Source organism: Gasterosteus aculeatus, chromosome 16 (assembly GCF_964276395.1).
Source record: "Gasterosteus aculeatus chromosome 16, fGasAcu3.hap1.1, whole genome shotgun sequence".
Lineage (NCBI taxonomy): Eukaryota > Metazoa > Chordata > Actinopteri > Perciformes > Gasterosteidae > Gasterosteus > Gasterosteus aculeatus.
Genome location: NC_135704.1, coordinates 3,730,371 through 3,743,690, shown reverse-complemented (window position 1 = coordinate 3,743,690; position 13,320 = coordinate 3,730,371). Strand labels below are relative to the sequence as shown.

Genomic DNA, 13,320 nt, shown 5'->3' with positions numbered 1-13,320 from the left:
ATGAATATTTTGTTGCACTGATGAATTGTAAATGAGCTCAAGCACATGCACCGTTCAAACAATACTTAATAGCGAGAAGAAGAAAAAAACATATTTGCCGGTTAACCATTTATTTCCAACAAAAATGTCAAAATAGTTTGTCTTTTTGGGGGTTCCTGCGCGTTCTCAATTATCCAGCTTCGATGTATCTAAATTGACAGCATCATCACTAATTAAAGATAAATGATCTCTTTTTTACATCTAAACCTTTAATTCGGCTGTAAACAACACGGCGCGCATAACGTTGCATTTACCCCTCATATGTGTTGTAATCTTTAGGACGCCCCTGTTGCTGGATCATTTCGTTACACACACACACACACACATGCACACGCACGTGTGCCCATCGCCACTTGATCGTGCGGGGTGATATCCAGGCACACGACAGGGAGCGCAGATTTGCGTCTTAAAGGGGATTTAGGTCCATTAACAACAAAAGGCGCAGCGCGCGGCGCGCGGGAGCGACCTCGTCTTGTGCGTCAGTCGGGGCGATGCGAAGCGGCCCGCTGATAAATGGAGAGACATCAAACCGAGTCATTAGAGAGCTGAGATATGAGACTTTCACAGTGGCGGACTGCACCCAGGGGATCACACTCCTCTCCCGGCCTTTTGTGTTTGTGTGCCGCGGACTGATGAACGACTTAGATAACGTTAAGCCATTATGGGCTCACTTATTCCCATGAAAACCCTGTAAATAGAGGGACGGTTTTTTTTTTTTTCTTTTTCGTTCCCACTGCTGATATCTATTAATTTTGCAGCCCACATTTGTAAACCGGAAACCACAAAAGGATTACAAGGGCAACGTACCAGTATTGATTACAGCTTTACTGATTAGGTGCGTGTTGCTGTCTGAAGCTGCTGTCCTCGGGATTACCAGCTCGCATTCAGGAGAAGAATTTAACTTTAAAATGGAAAGATATGAATTTTTTTTTAATCAAAAAATATGTTGAGGCCTAATTATATTTGACTGGTTTCCAATTAACGTTATAGAATTATTATTATTATTAATGATTGACAGAGTCCGTATATTCTTCCAAACTACTTTTGAATTTTGTATTGACATCCGTCAATCCGTCCATGTTTGTTCCACGTGGACCATCTCTTACTTTTAGAAACGTTACTAACTAGAGGATAGAGGTGGATTATGGAGCGAGTCTGCGCGGATTAGCCTTCAAACTCAAGAAACTACACGCACACACACACACGCACACACACACACACACACACACACACACGCGCACACACACACACACACACACGCGCGCGCACATCATGGGGCAATCCCACAAAATGTGTATCTCCTAATCGCGTTAATTACATTTACGTTGAATTAATTAGACATAACAGCCACACGTAGGGGAGAGAGAGAGGGGGAGAGAGAGAGAGAGAGGGACACCGCGGGCATTAATGACCCCGTAATTCAATTAACCGCCTCCATCAGCTCCAGCATTGATTTGACGAAGTAGTAGAAGGAGAAGAAGAAGTTGATGGAGGGAAAAAAAGCTGCTAAAAGTTGGATTTTGCGAAGAGGTTGAGCCGGCCTGTAATTGCTCAAGACATAAAGGATTGGAAGAGGTGTGTATATCTGTGTGTGTGTGTGGGGGGGGGGGGTGTGTGTTGGGGAGGGAGGAAGGGGGGGGGCTGAGGTGGCCGTGTATAAATAGTGTGCTCTCAAATACACAGTCACAACAGCAGGAGTGATCTCACCTCCTTTCCACCCCTTCTATCTATCGCCGCTGCTAGCCCCCCACCTCCCCCCCCCCAAACCCCCTCCCTCCCTGCCCCCCCTCCCCAAAACAAGAACAGGAGAAGAAGAAGAAGAAGAAGAAGAAGGAGAAGGAGAAGCAGGAGAAGGAGAACAAGAGGAGTGTATCCGCGCGCGGTAGGCTGCCGGTCCACCACACAGAGACGGAGAGGGGCGCACGTTACGCCGACGAGTCACCGTGGATTTCCGCCACCGGGACCACTGCTGAGCGAGCGCGCCGCGGCCATGGAAGAGCTCACGGCTTTCGTGTCGAAGTCCTTCGACCAGAAGACCAAGGAGAGCAGCAAGGAGAGTATCACGTACCGGGAGGTGCTGGAGAGCGGCTTGACGCGGGCGAGGGAGCTGGGCAGCCCGGAGAGCAACCTGCAGGACATAGCGGAGGGCGGCCACTGCCCGGCGCACCTCTTCAAGGACCACGTCGAGCTGGAGAAGGAGAAGCTCAAGGACTTTAGCGTGTCGCGGTCGAGCGAGGGTAAGTTTCTCCGTTGGGTTTTTTCCCCCCCCCTTCATGTTAGATGGAAGAGGAAGCAGCGCGATGTGTGTGCGGGAGATAAAGTTCCGCTTTTTGTTGTTGTTGTTGTTGTTTTTTTTCTTTGCACCGAAAAGGGACGTTTCTGTTTTCTGGATTTTTTTGTTGTTTTGTTTTTATCCAGAATTTACGCGCGAAAAGATGGTGCGCGTTCCGCTCGCGGGACGTTTCTGAAGTTAACGTATGAACGTGTTGTTTTGCGGGCCCGTCCTCCGGTCGCCGTTTCAACTATTTGACCATTTATTTCGGAGGCCGAACAAGAAATAAAATATCCACCGGAGCATTTCGTGTAATTTATATTATTGGAGTTTATTAAATAATCATAGTGCGATATGCCTTGTTTGAAGAAACACACACTTCAGGTGTAATAATCCCAAAGAATGCATTACAAAGTGCAAGCTAATCTTTTATAGGTTACAGTCCGTTATATGGGTTATATTTGTCAAGGTCCAAAAGTTGAATCCTAATAATATGACCTCGTGTCCCCTTTAAAACCTGTACCCTGCACGGTTGTTACAGAGTTTTTGGATTATGCCCCCACCCCCCCTCCCATAAAACCCCCCCCCCCAACAAATCACACTCTCAACTGTTAAATCCCTGTAAATTGGCAGAAAACTATTAATTATGAACACGTATAAAAGAGTACAGTGAACACAGGAAGAGCCTCCTTCTAACGTGCAGTGTGCAGCTTTAAATATTCACCGTGTCATTTTAACCCGTTTCTATATTTATCTTAAATGAGAAAGAAAAGAGGCAGAATTATAGCTCTATTCGGCTGCCTTACGATTGAATTAATATATATATAAAATAATTCAATATATTAATATACATATTAATACAAGCTGGTTTTGTGTATATGGGATTGTATTCTTGAAAATTGACATTGATATGAAAATGGGTTTTATATATATAGGTTATATCATATTCAAATATATATATATAGTCTTTAAGTTTGGGAATAACCCATTTTCATGTCGTACTGCTGCAAACAACAACATTGAGACCAAACAGTACATAATTACAGCAGCTGTCAAATGTGTTACTAATAATAACAACACACTAATAACACTATAACACATCTATAATATACTGACAGCATGATACACAGATATTTAAAGATTGTAAATGGAAAATAAAATCCATTGAAATATTAACTTAACGTACCTTTTTATTATTCCCCTTATTTCTAGCCCTAAATAACCTCGGTTGGTCTGAGCGGGGGAGGCCGATACGCGTCCCGGTTTAAGCGGGGTTTAAGCCCCCGCTCGTTAGGCCTGACTTGGCGTGTATTGACTGATTTACCTTCATAAACGCCGCCGACATCACAGGCTGACCTGTGGAGGCTGCAGAACTCTCTCCTATAGAGACACGGCCAGGCCTAACGGAGGCCCCTGGGAGGGGCCCCCCCGCCGGGGCCAGCGATGTGCGGCGGAGAGAGTCCTGAGTAGCGTGTTAACCCGTGGCCCGTCCAACAGGGATATACGAGTGCAAGGAGAAAAAGGAGGACGTGAAGTCGGAGGACGAGGACGCGCAGGGCAAACTGAAGCAGCGCAGGAGTCGCACCAACTTCACCTTGGAGCAACTCAACGAGCTCGAGCGGCTCTTCGACGAGACGCACTACCCGGACGCGTTCATGCGGGAGGAGCTGAGCCAGCGGCTCGGACTGTCCGAGGCCCGCGTGCAGGTGAGGGGCCACAGCTCGTGACGCAGAGCACGCCGGTGCGCTGCTCCTTCATCCCGCAATAATGGTAGTGGGGACAGGTGGTGGGGACAGGTAGTGCGCGTCACACCACGGTCTCCGTGAGACGTGACGTGTCGCCAGACAGCACGGGGAGAGTTTGGTCTGTGATCCATCCTGTGGACGATCAAAACAATAAGCCACGGTAAAAAACCATCAGCTTACATAAAAGATTATTAAAACAGATGATATTTTTCCTTTTTATAATCAGGTGCAGGGTCTGACAAGATGCTCGTCATGTTTTCAATCCCACCCACAGACATTTAGATTTTCTTGTGTGGTATAAATACATCATAGAGTGCAACATGCAACATGCAAAACATGCAACAAAACATGCAACATGCAACATGCAAAGCAACAAAACGAAATGCCCGATTAATCGACCGTTGGGATGGAATAACAAATCTAAGAAATACATGAAAAAGTCTCCAATATTATTTGAATCGGTCGGTGATTTTTTTCCTTTTTCCCGGTGTCGCATAGTGACCCTGTAATGTGAGTTGCAACCTCACCACGGCTGTTCACAGTGGAGCAAATAGCGCACGCAGCACTCAGCCTGTATTTTCTAAGATTTGTGGGTTTCGCCGATCGAACATTTACACTGAACGTATTTTAAGCTCACGTGTCTGCGTCTTCTCTGGTGTAATTAACGAGTAGTTAGAATAAAGGGGAAACATAATCCGCTCTACTTTTATGGAGGCTGGGTTTAGTGACATCAAACACGTGCTGTAAACCACCGGGGGATGTAACCTGCAGCAGCGGGCCTGTGGAGCCAGCAGCCTGTATACACTCCTACCGACCCGAGCAGCCTCGGGGTTGAAAACACGCACACGCACGCACACGCAGGCACACACACGGAACAAAAAAAAAAAAAAAAAAAATCCCGACCAGTGATTAAAATGAATGAAGAGCCTGAATGGCCGCTTCAGGGGACGCGCTCTTATGTCAACTCGTATCCCTCCTCATTTTCTCTGTAATATCTGCCACTGGCTTGATGTAGTGTCCCCATAAACACACATTAGAAATAACTCGATTCTGTCCCGATGCTGCTGTTCAGCTATCTAATCGGATGAATGAAAGCCGTCGCATGGCGCTTTAGAAGAGCGCACGCTTCTGGCTCGGCGCGCGGTGGATGCGGGATGACGCCGCAATTAGCACCAGCAACGCGAACCGCACGCGCACGGAGGTTTGTTTACGGTGAAAATGCGGTTGATAAAAACTCAACACCGATTGTGTGTTTTCTGTCATCAAAGCGACTGACAGAAACAGAGCCTCCATTGATTTATTAATATTCCTTTTTTTTTGTTTGTTGGGGAGGCGCGTCTCAGGCACGGGGACATGTTGTCTCCAGATCGAGTGAGAGTGGATTGCAGCACGCAGGGGCCGTTGCAGGCTCCGAGCAGCTGTCAATGAATCTAATTGAAAGTTATGAGAGCTTGGTGAGGAGCAGGCAGTAATTCAGTTAGGACTAATATCTTTGGGTTTCTGGCGCGCGGCTAAATTAAATGTCATTATTCACTGTCTCTAATAAAAAATCAAAAAGGAAATGAGATTAGGGTATTTGTGAAGCGCATCATTGAGTGGCCCTTAATGAAGAAATAACTGTCTGAACCAGTGTAGTTCACTTTGCTTAACATACTGGCGCGTAATTGGAATTGATCCCGGGCCCGTCTAATATTAGCCTTCATTTATCTGAGGGATGACTGTGCGTCTATGTAAAATCACCTGGGATGTTCATAAACACCTTTTATACTCACCGCCTAAACACTGACTGTGTTATTTCATTTTAAATTATCATCACGGTCATTAGTATTATCGTTATAGTTATTTATGTTGTTGTTAGTATATTATTTTATGATATAATCCTAATAATACAACAATAAGAAATTTAATAGCAATATGATGTATTGGGATTCTTCTATTCAAATTACGACATCAGTTGGATAAAGTTAAACAATACAAAAGAGGATTTTTTTCCTCTCAGTTCAGCACAGTTATTACGCTCCCATCGACACCACGTGACGCAGATCCACGAGGCTTCACGGCACATCGAGTCCTCGTCATCATCGTCTTCATCAGTCCTCGCCCTTTGGTGGCGGCCCGCGACCGGCCGCTAATCTCGCGTCTGTAGATGATGATCATGGCGGGGGTCGTGGCGGGGTTTGGGGGGGGGGGGGGTAATGTTATTCACTGAGGCAAATGAGGTTGAAGATGATTAACAACAGGCCGCAGCCCACAGCTTCAAAGACAGCCGGCTAATTGGGAGGTGGCTAACGAAGTTTTATTTTATTTTAGGGGGATCAGTAATATAATCAAAGTATTCCTATGATATTCATACACGGTCTGCAGAGATTGTGATGGTTTACTCAACTCACCACAACGGCCCTCTGTGTGCAATGAAGTTAAATATAACATTTACTAATTGTGTGGATTTGTTTTTGTTTTTTTATTGTGTTTTATTTGATCTCAATACAATTTATTCATATCCTCTGAACATTCCTTTATTTTTTTTCTGCACCACAGCTTATAGTATTATTTTTTACAAGACTTCATTAGCTCATATGTAACATACTCCTGATTTTTTTATTGGTTACAAACAAGTGGCCTTTAATATTTGAATATTATTTGGGACAATAAAAAGGACATCAATGACAGTTTTAACAAAATCTGTATTTACTACTATTTTTGTGTGTATTTTTTTCTTATAAATAAATTGCCTTTTCAATTACAGGTCTGGTTTCAGAACAGAAGAGCAAAATGTCGAAAACAAGAAAACCAGATGCACAAAGGTAAATGTAATTACCGTTTTCATACTCCTATCAATACCTTCCTTATTTTTCTGCATTATTTCAATTTTGCAATTCTGCCACATTTGTTTTTATCTGCGTGTGGCAAAAAACAAACAAACTCTGACTTGCTCATCTCACGTAACAAACGCTGTCTGGCTGTCTGACAGACATCTTTCCCTTCTCTCCAGGCGTAATCCTGGGCAGCGGCAGCCACCTCGACGCCTGCAGAGTGGCACCTTACGTCAACATGGGCGCTCTCCGCATGCCCTTCCAACAGGTAGGCAGACTTACTTTTTTATATCTGTGCCGAAACTTAGCAAATGAAAAACAAACAACCAATCAAAGGGAACTCAGCCAGAAATAAGTCTTGAGAAACTAAACATGCAGGCTGAATTACAGGAAAAAAAAAGGAAAAAAAAAAACCCGTCATCGCCCAGCATCTTGTAACCCAGAGGTCAGGGGCGGAATCTGCTAAATAAAAAGAACTGGTGAAAGCCAGTCGGAGCTGTGCTTCTGTGGTGGAATCCGTGTCAAAGTGGGCTTTCTATATTTATACCGTCACAAGAATCCAAAGGCCATGTGCAGCAATTAGATGTGAGTGATGAGAGACTGCGCGTGAGAGAGAGAGAGAGAGAGAGAGAGAGAGAGAGTGCTGTGTTGGAGGGGGGAGGGTGCAGCTCAGACCTCAGTGCACCTTTCACCTCCCGGCAGTGTGGGAAGTGGGCCGCGCTGGGCACGGAAGGGGGGGGGGGGGGGGGGGAGTGAAGAGTCAAACAGACACGCATGATCTGCTGCTGTCTGCCCCCGATGCCGACCTGTCTTGCTTGACCCCTCGTGAAAAACACTGCGGCCCTAATTAAAGCGGTGCTCGCGAAACAAGCGAGAGAGAGGGGTGGAGGGGGGGGGGGGGTTACCACTGTACTGGTATCACAATGCAGAGTGAGGCATGGCGAGGCTTTTTTCTTGTTGGGTGAGGAGAGGACCTGTAACTGTGAGGTCTAAAGGAGTCAAATCGAGCCCTTAATGAGCCGCTGTGAGTGAGGGAGAAACCTCTGGGTGCAACATGCACCCTGACGGGCACGTCAAGCGTCCGCCACCTGTCTGGGACGCAGCGGTGTCCCTGCCACACACGCCACTGAAGAACGTGTGGAGAACTTTGGTTTTGCACCAGAGCTCCTGTGGCCTCATGCAGGCCCTGCACACTTGGAAGTCACACTTGCAGCGTTTCACCTGCATTGTTGGCGGGTACATTTTCGTTTGGGGATCCGTGCGGGCGGCGCCGCCCGAGCCACTTGGTGCCTCCGATGCATTTTCCCTCTCGCCTTTACTACTTAGACTTGAGTCACTTCAGGCCAATTTTGAAAGGGAGAAAAGGAATGAAAGAAAACAAGATTTAGTCGAGTTAAAACTTTGACTTCTTATAGTTCTATTTTGGTTGGAGAGAAGCGCACGAAATACTTGAGTTTTCCCACTTCGTCCTGTGGTGTTTGAAACACATGAGAAATGGCAACAGGCTCGGCTCTCTCCCTCTGAAGTGGGTGGATGCTTAATTTTCACCTACTTCTTATAAAATAATTGCCAAGAATGTGAAAACTGATATCCTATGCTCCTTATGTTTTTTTTCTCTCTCCCCCTCTTGACTCAGGAATATGTCTGGATAAATATTTATAACTCCAAATATGTGGATATCTTTTTAGTGCAAAATTGTTTATTTATGCAATTGAATACATAATCAGGATAACAAGACTGCATATTTCCAAGGGTATGAGGGAGGCCTCAGTCTGAATTAAACAAATCGGCTCTGGGTCCTAGAAAGACTTTGATTCTGGACGATTAGATTGGATGTGGTGTCTGAGAGCAGTGTGTGATTCATTAACTTGTAGAATAGCTGACGTGAAAAAAGAGGGCCGCCCTTAACTGTTTTCTCAGAAAACACACTGTAAGCAACAGCTTAAAGGGGGTCAAATATGAGGGGGAATTTAGTGTCAGACTGTGAAACCTAAACCCTCAACACACACACACACACACACACACACACACAAACAGCCCGCAGGGTCCATGCTGAGTAACACTGTTTTTTTCTCCCGCAGGTCCAAGCCCAGCTCCAGTTAGACGGAGTCGCCCACACCCACCCTCACCTGCACCCACACCTGGCGGCTCACGCCCCCTACCTGATGTTCCCGCCCCCTCCCTTCGGACTACCCATCGCGTCACTCGCCGACTCGGCCTCCGCGGCGGCGGCGGTGGCGGCGGCCGCCAAGAGCAACAGCAAGAACTCGAGCATCGCCGACCTGCGACTCAAGGCAAGGAAACACGCCGAGGCTCTGGGACTCTGACACCCTTCTGGCTCCCCCACACCCCCCCACCCCCCCCGGCCCCCGCTGCGCCCGCCTGACGCCCATAATCGCCTCTCACGCCAGACTGGGCCCGTGAAAGGGCCGTGGCACTCACAGCTAAGACTAAACTAAACAAAAACACTGAGTGAGAGTAAAAGAGAGGAACACAAATACAGAAAGGGGGAGAGGGAGTGTGTGTGAGAGAGAGAAAGGGAGGAGGAAGATAAAAAAAAAAAAAAGAAAGAAGGAGGGAGCGAGGAAATTGTCACAAAACCAGCTGCCAAAACAAACCACTTGTAGAGAACGGTAATTAAATACCAGTGAAATCACCTTTTACTTTTCGCCCCAACAGGCAGGACTTCTGCGGGGCCAGTGGCTCAGTCCACTCCAGGCCCAGATCACATCCCAAGGACCGTACAAACACATGTGGATGTCTGTCTGAGGGGATTCGGGCCGGGGCCCGTCAGACCAGAGGACGTTAGAACAAAGCAAACTGGCAGGGCAGCAGCAGGGCCCAAAAAGCGGCGGCGGGGCCTCGCTGACGCTGGCCCCCGCCGCCACGTTGACAATGCAGAGGGTTGTGAGCATGGGGGGAGGGAGGGGGGGGTGGGATACAAACCCCAAAACACCACCTCGCCGAGGCATTGGAGCGGCTCTCACCTTTTTTTTCGGCCCGCCCTCCCTAGAAAAATGAAGAAAACGATTTTAAAAAAGGGCCCACATGGGTCCCTGCCACTGTGTCCCCTGCTGCTGCCGAGTGCATGAGCTCTGATGGAGGAGCGTTCGGGGACTCGACATAAATGCTCGACGGCGGTTTTTAACACTGCCATCCGACATGCCCCCTCCCTCCCTCCCTCCCTCCCCCCCACACACTCCCAAAACCTACAAAGTGAAAGGTCTCCATCCCGCTGTGATACTTCTTCTTCTTATGGACTTGTGCTGAAACAAAAGCGCTGACTCTTGTTCCGTTTGGACGGGTTATGCCGGGTCGCTCGGTCCGTCTCTCTCTCCCCCTTGGTTTCTTTCTGTTTGTTGTGTTGCATCCTGGGTAAAGAAGTGAAAATGGCCTTTGCACTTCACGTCTTGTACGTGCGTGTTTACAGAAGGCACTGCGAGCAGATACTACTTTACTAATTAAAGGGAGGGGGGGGGGGGGTCTGGACATGGTCTTGGATAAAGGGTATACATGCGTTCCTTTTTTTTCTTTTTTTGGAATTCTGAAAATATGAAGAAAGCATCAGTCAAACTGAAATGCAAGTGTGCAGTTTAAGTGCAATACTGTAAATAGCAAAAAAAAAAGAAGTAAAAACAGCTAGCAGTTAATCCTCAACGACGAAGAGATCCAATGATTTTTTTTCTGTTGGAGTGTTGAATTTCTTTGCCAAATACGCCTGTTTGTTTTCTACAGTTGTGTATATTTTATCAAGTTGGAGAAAGTCACTCATTGATAGGTTTCCTCTCCTGTCAAGTAGTTTTGTACACATCAAAACTATCAGGTGCACATATTGTCTTTATTGCCGAAATTTGGGTTTTAAATGATTCAACTTGAATTCTGTCCCTCTACTTTTGGAAAAATGGTCACAATAAAACCAACGAAGCAGCATCGCAATCACAACCGAGCAGTTGTTTACAAATGAACTAGCTGAATTCTGCATGTTATGTGGGACATTTCATTATTTATTTCCTAATAATTTAAACTGTATTTTACAAATTGCCCCAGACAAAACAGAACATTCGGATGGTTTTGTATTGTTAAGACAACCTTTGAAAAGATCCACGCACCTCTAAGAAACAGTCAACAGACCTCCAGTTACAATCTTTATCTACGTATCCATTTTAAATTAAACATATGGGTGTTTTATTTATTATTTTGTTAAGTTTATGAAAGGTGAAACCGTTGAACCACAAGTGTACATTTTGACATGGCTTTGCGTTTTATTTTTGTATGTTTCTATTTCTGAGTGTTGAATTTGAATTAGGAGGCGTGGCTGTAGTGCATTGTTTGCCAAAAAAAAAAGAAAAAAAAAGAAATGTAGCGTGCCCGAGTTTACAAAGGTTTCAGGGATGGTTGAATTGAACAATACTCATAGAATTCGTTGTACCCATTAAAATGACTCTCATTTCATATGCAAGCATGCCTACACATGAATCATCGTACCGTTTGTTTTTCCCCTTTTTGATTCGCAAAATATGAATGTACATCTTGTACAAGTAAACTATCAATAAAGTTATAAATATTTGTACTTGAGTTTTAGAATACTTATATACCCGCCGAGAACCATCGCGTCCGACGTGAGCCGTGCACCAGCACAGGGCGCCGTGCTGCTACTGAAATCCACCCATACACAGCGCTGCTCTGCGCTCGTGCTCGTCAAAGTGACACGGGGAGGATTGGAACGGGAAGCGGAGCCTGTGGCACCGACAAATAGAAACAAGATGGCCGTAACCGGAGAGGGGAAATGGGAGGCGAGCGAGAGATTCGAGGGATACTGTACGTGTGAGATGTAATCTTCTTTGAGCCCCGGCGCTTGGGAGGGCAGGAGCTCTCCTGCCCGTTTCCACGGCGATGATTCACTTTCGGGAAGACAACACGAGAAAGGTCAAAAGTCAGCGTGCCACCGGGCATCTGTGTTTGAAGGCCGCTCACGTCCACGAACACGCTTTGTGCGTGCTGCCTCCGCTCGTCCTTCCCACACATACGACGCTTTGCACGTTTAAATATGTTTTTCTTTTCTTTTCTTTTTAAGCGCATTAACCTTATCTCGGAGTCAAATTCCAGATGTGTGCACACACGGCAATTACACCGTGTGGTATAGTGGCCTATTGTTTGAACCCCGCGCGGGAATTAGCCTCAAATGGCGTCCCGCTGAGTGCCGAACCCCTGGAAGGTCGCCGCGCGTTTAATCGGTACCTCGTTGCTCGTACATCAAGATTGAGTGATATAGTTCAGGCCGATGGCTCCGTATTTACCCAGTGACCCCTTCGGCTGGGAGCCGCCGGGGGGACGGGAGTCTGGAAATAACAGCATCCTTTTATGTGTACTAATAATTAGCGTGGCACACGCCATTCATCAAGCAGCAACGAGCGGACATGTCGGAGCACACAACGCTGTTTGTGTTGGCAACACGTGAGAAACACACAATAATGTGTGAGAAGCGCTGCGCATGTGCACGTTGACGGCTATGGCGCTGTTGCTTTCCTTGTCTGGCGGTTTGCTGTTTTCAGAAACAATTCCATACAAACGATTCTCTAAAACAACAGATTTAACATGAATTAATCCAAATTTAATTAAAAAAGCCCTTTTTTGTGTTTTTATGTGTAAGTATTAGTTCAGATCTCTCTCTATATCTCTATTAATAGTCGTCGCCTCGACCTTGTCGCCGAGCTGGTCCGCCTCCGCAGCATGCCGGGTCCCAGAGGTCCGGTCCTCGGCCCACTGGAGGTCAAGTGCTCGGGGGGGGGGGGGGGGGGTCACGTGGAAATAGTTTTTATCACAGTTCATTCTCCGTAATCCCTTTTGAAATGTCACACCCGGCTGTGATCAGACGGAATGTGAGCTGTGGTCCGGCCTCAGCACAAAGCTCCCGCCGCCGCGAAATGACGTCGCCTGAGAAGACACAAGACTTGCTGCTTTTTTTGTCACAGGCGGAATCGGAATAACTCGAAAAGTGAGCGTCTGTTTGGTTTAGCTGAGAGTTTCTCGCGAGGCTACTTTGTGGTCCTCAAATCCCATATGAATCCTGTTTCCGGCGGTTTCAGCCGTAGCTCGAAGTGAAGCCACCCAGAGAAACCTCAGCTGAACACAATCGAGCTCAAGTGCTTAAGTCACCACGGCGGAGCGAGGATCAAAGGCGGCCTTTCACCCCCCCGTGTTTGGGCTAGACTCCAGTTTGCTTTGTCGGCTAATGCTCATAAATGTATCTGCAGTCATCAGCAGAGCAGAACTATATTAAAACTAACATTTTAAGTCTGGGTAAATACTTTTTTTCTTTTCTTTTGCTGCGGAGACGGAACGTTTCAAGACATTTTCAACTGAGAAAATGGAGAAAAGAAAAAGAGGAAGAAATAGCCGGGCATTGAGTCCACATTCCGCTCTGCCGTTTATGTTGCACTTATTTGTAATT

At 46.5% G+C, this 13,320-nt stretch overlaps 1 protein-coding gene across 3 annotated transcripts; it reads left to right on the top strand.

Annotated features, from left to right (window-relative positions):
• Positions 1–1,720: 1,720 nt before the first annotated feature.
• shox (shox homeobox) lies at positions 1,721–11,439 on the top strand. 3 transcript variants are annotated; one of them, XM_040202191.2, is made up of 6 exons: positions 1,721–2,276; positions 3,809–4,017; positions 6,803–6,860; positions 7,028–7,137; positions 8,951–9,163; positions 9,549–11,439. In XM_040202191.2, the coding sequence occupies exons 1-6, from the start codon at positions 2,030–2,032 to the stop codon at positions 9,636–9,638; spliced, it is 927 nt and encodes a 308-aa protein (XP_040058125.1). In that variant the 5' UTR covers positions 1,721–2,029; the 3' UTR covers positions 9,639–11,439. The 3 variants fall into 3 exon arrangements, with proteins under 3 accessions (XP_040058125.1, XP_077946929.1, XP_040058126.1); XM_040202192.2 differs by having other exon boundaries at positions 1,722–2,276; positions 7,049–7,137; XM_078090803.1 differs by lacking the exon at positions 9,549–11,439 and having other exon boundaries at positions 8,951–9,439.
• Positions 11,440–13,320: the final 1,881 nt, after the last annotated feature.

Excerpts from the sequence above, each read along its gene's own strand:
- shox (XM_040202191.2), top strand. The coding sequence starts at position 2,030 with ATGGAAGAGCTCACGGCTTTCGTGTCGAAGTCCTTCGACCAGAAGACC. Across the intron at positions 4,018-6,802 it reads TGTCCGAGGCCCGCGTGCAG|GTCTGGTTTCAGAACAGAAG; the intron begins GTGAGGGGCCAC and ends TTTCAATTACAG. Across the intron at positions 7,138-8,950 it reads TCCGCATGCCCTTCCAACAG|GTCCAAGCCCAGCTCCAGTT; the intron begins GTAGGCAGACTT and ends TTTCTCCCGCAG.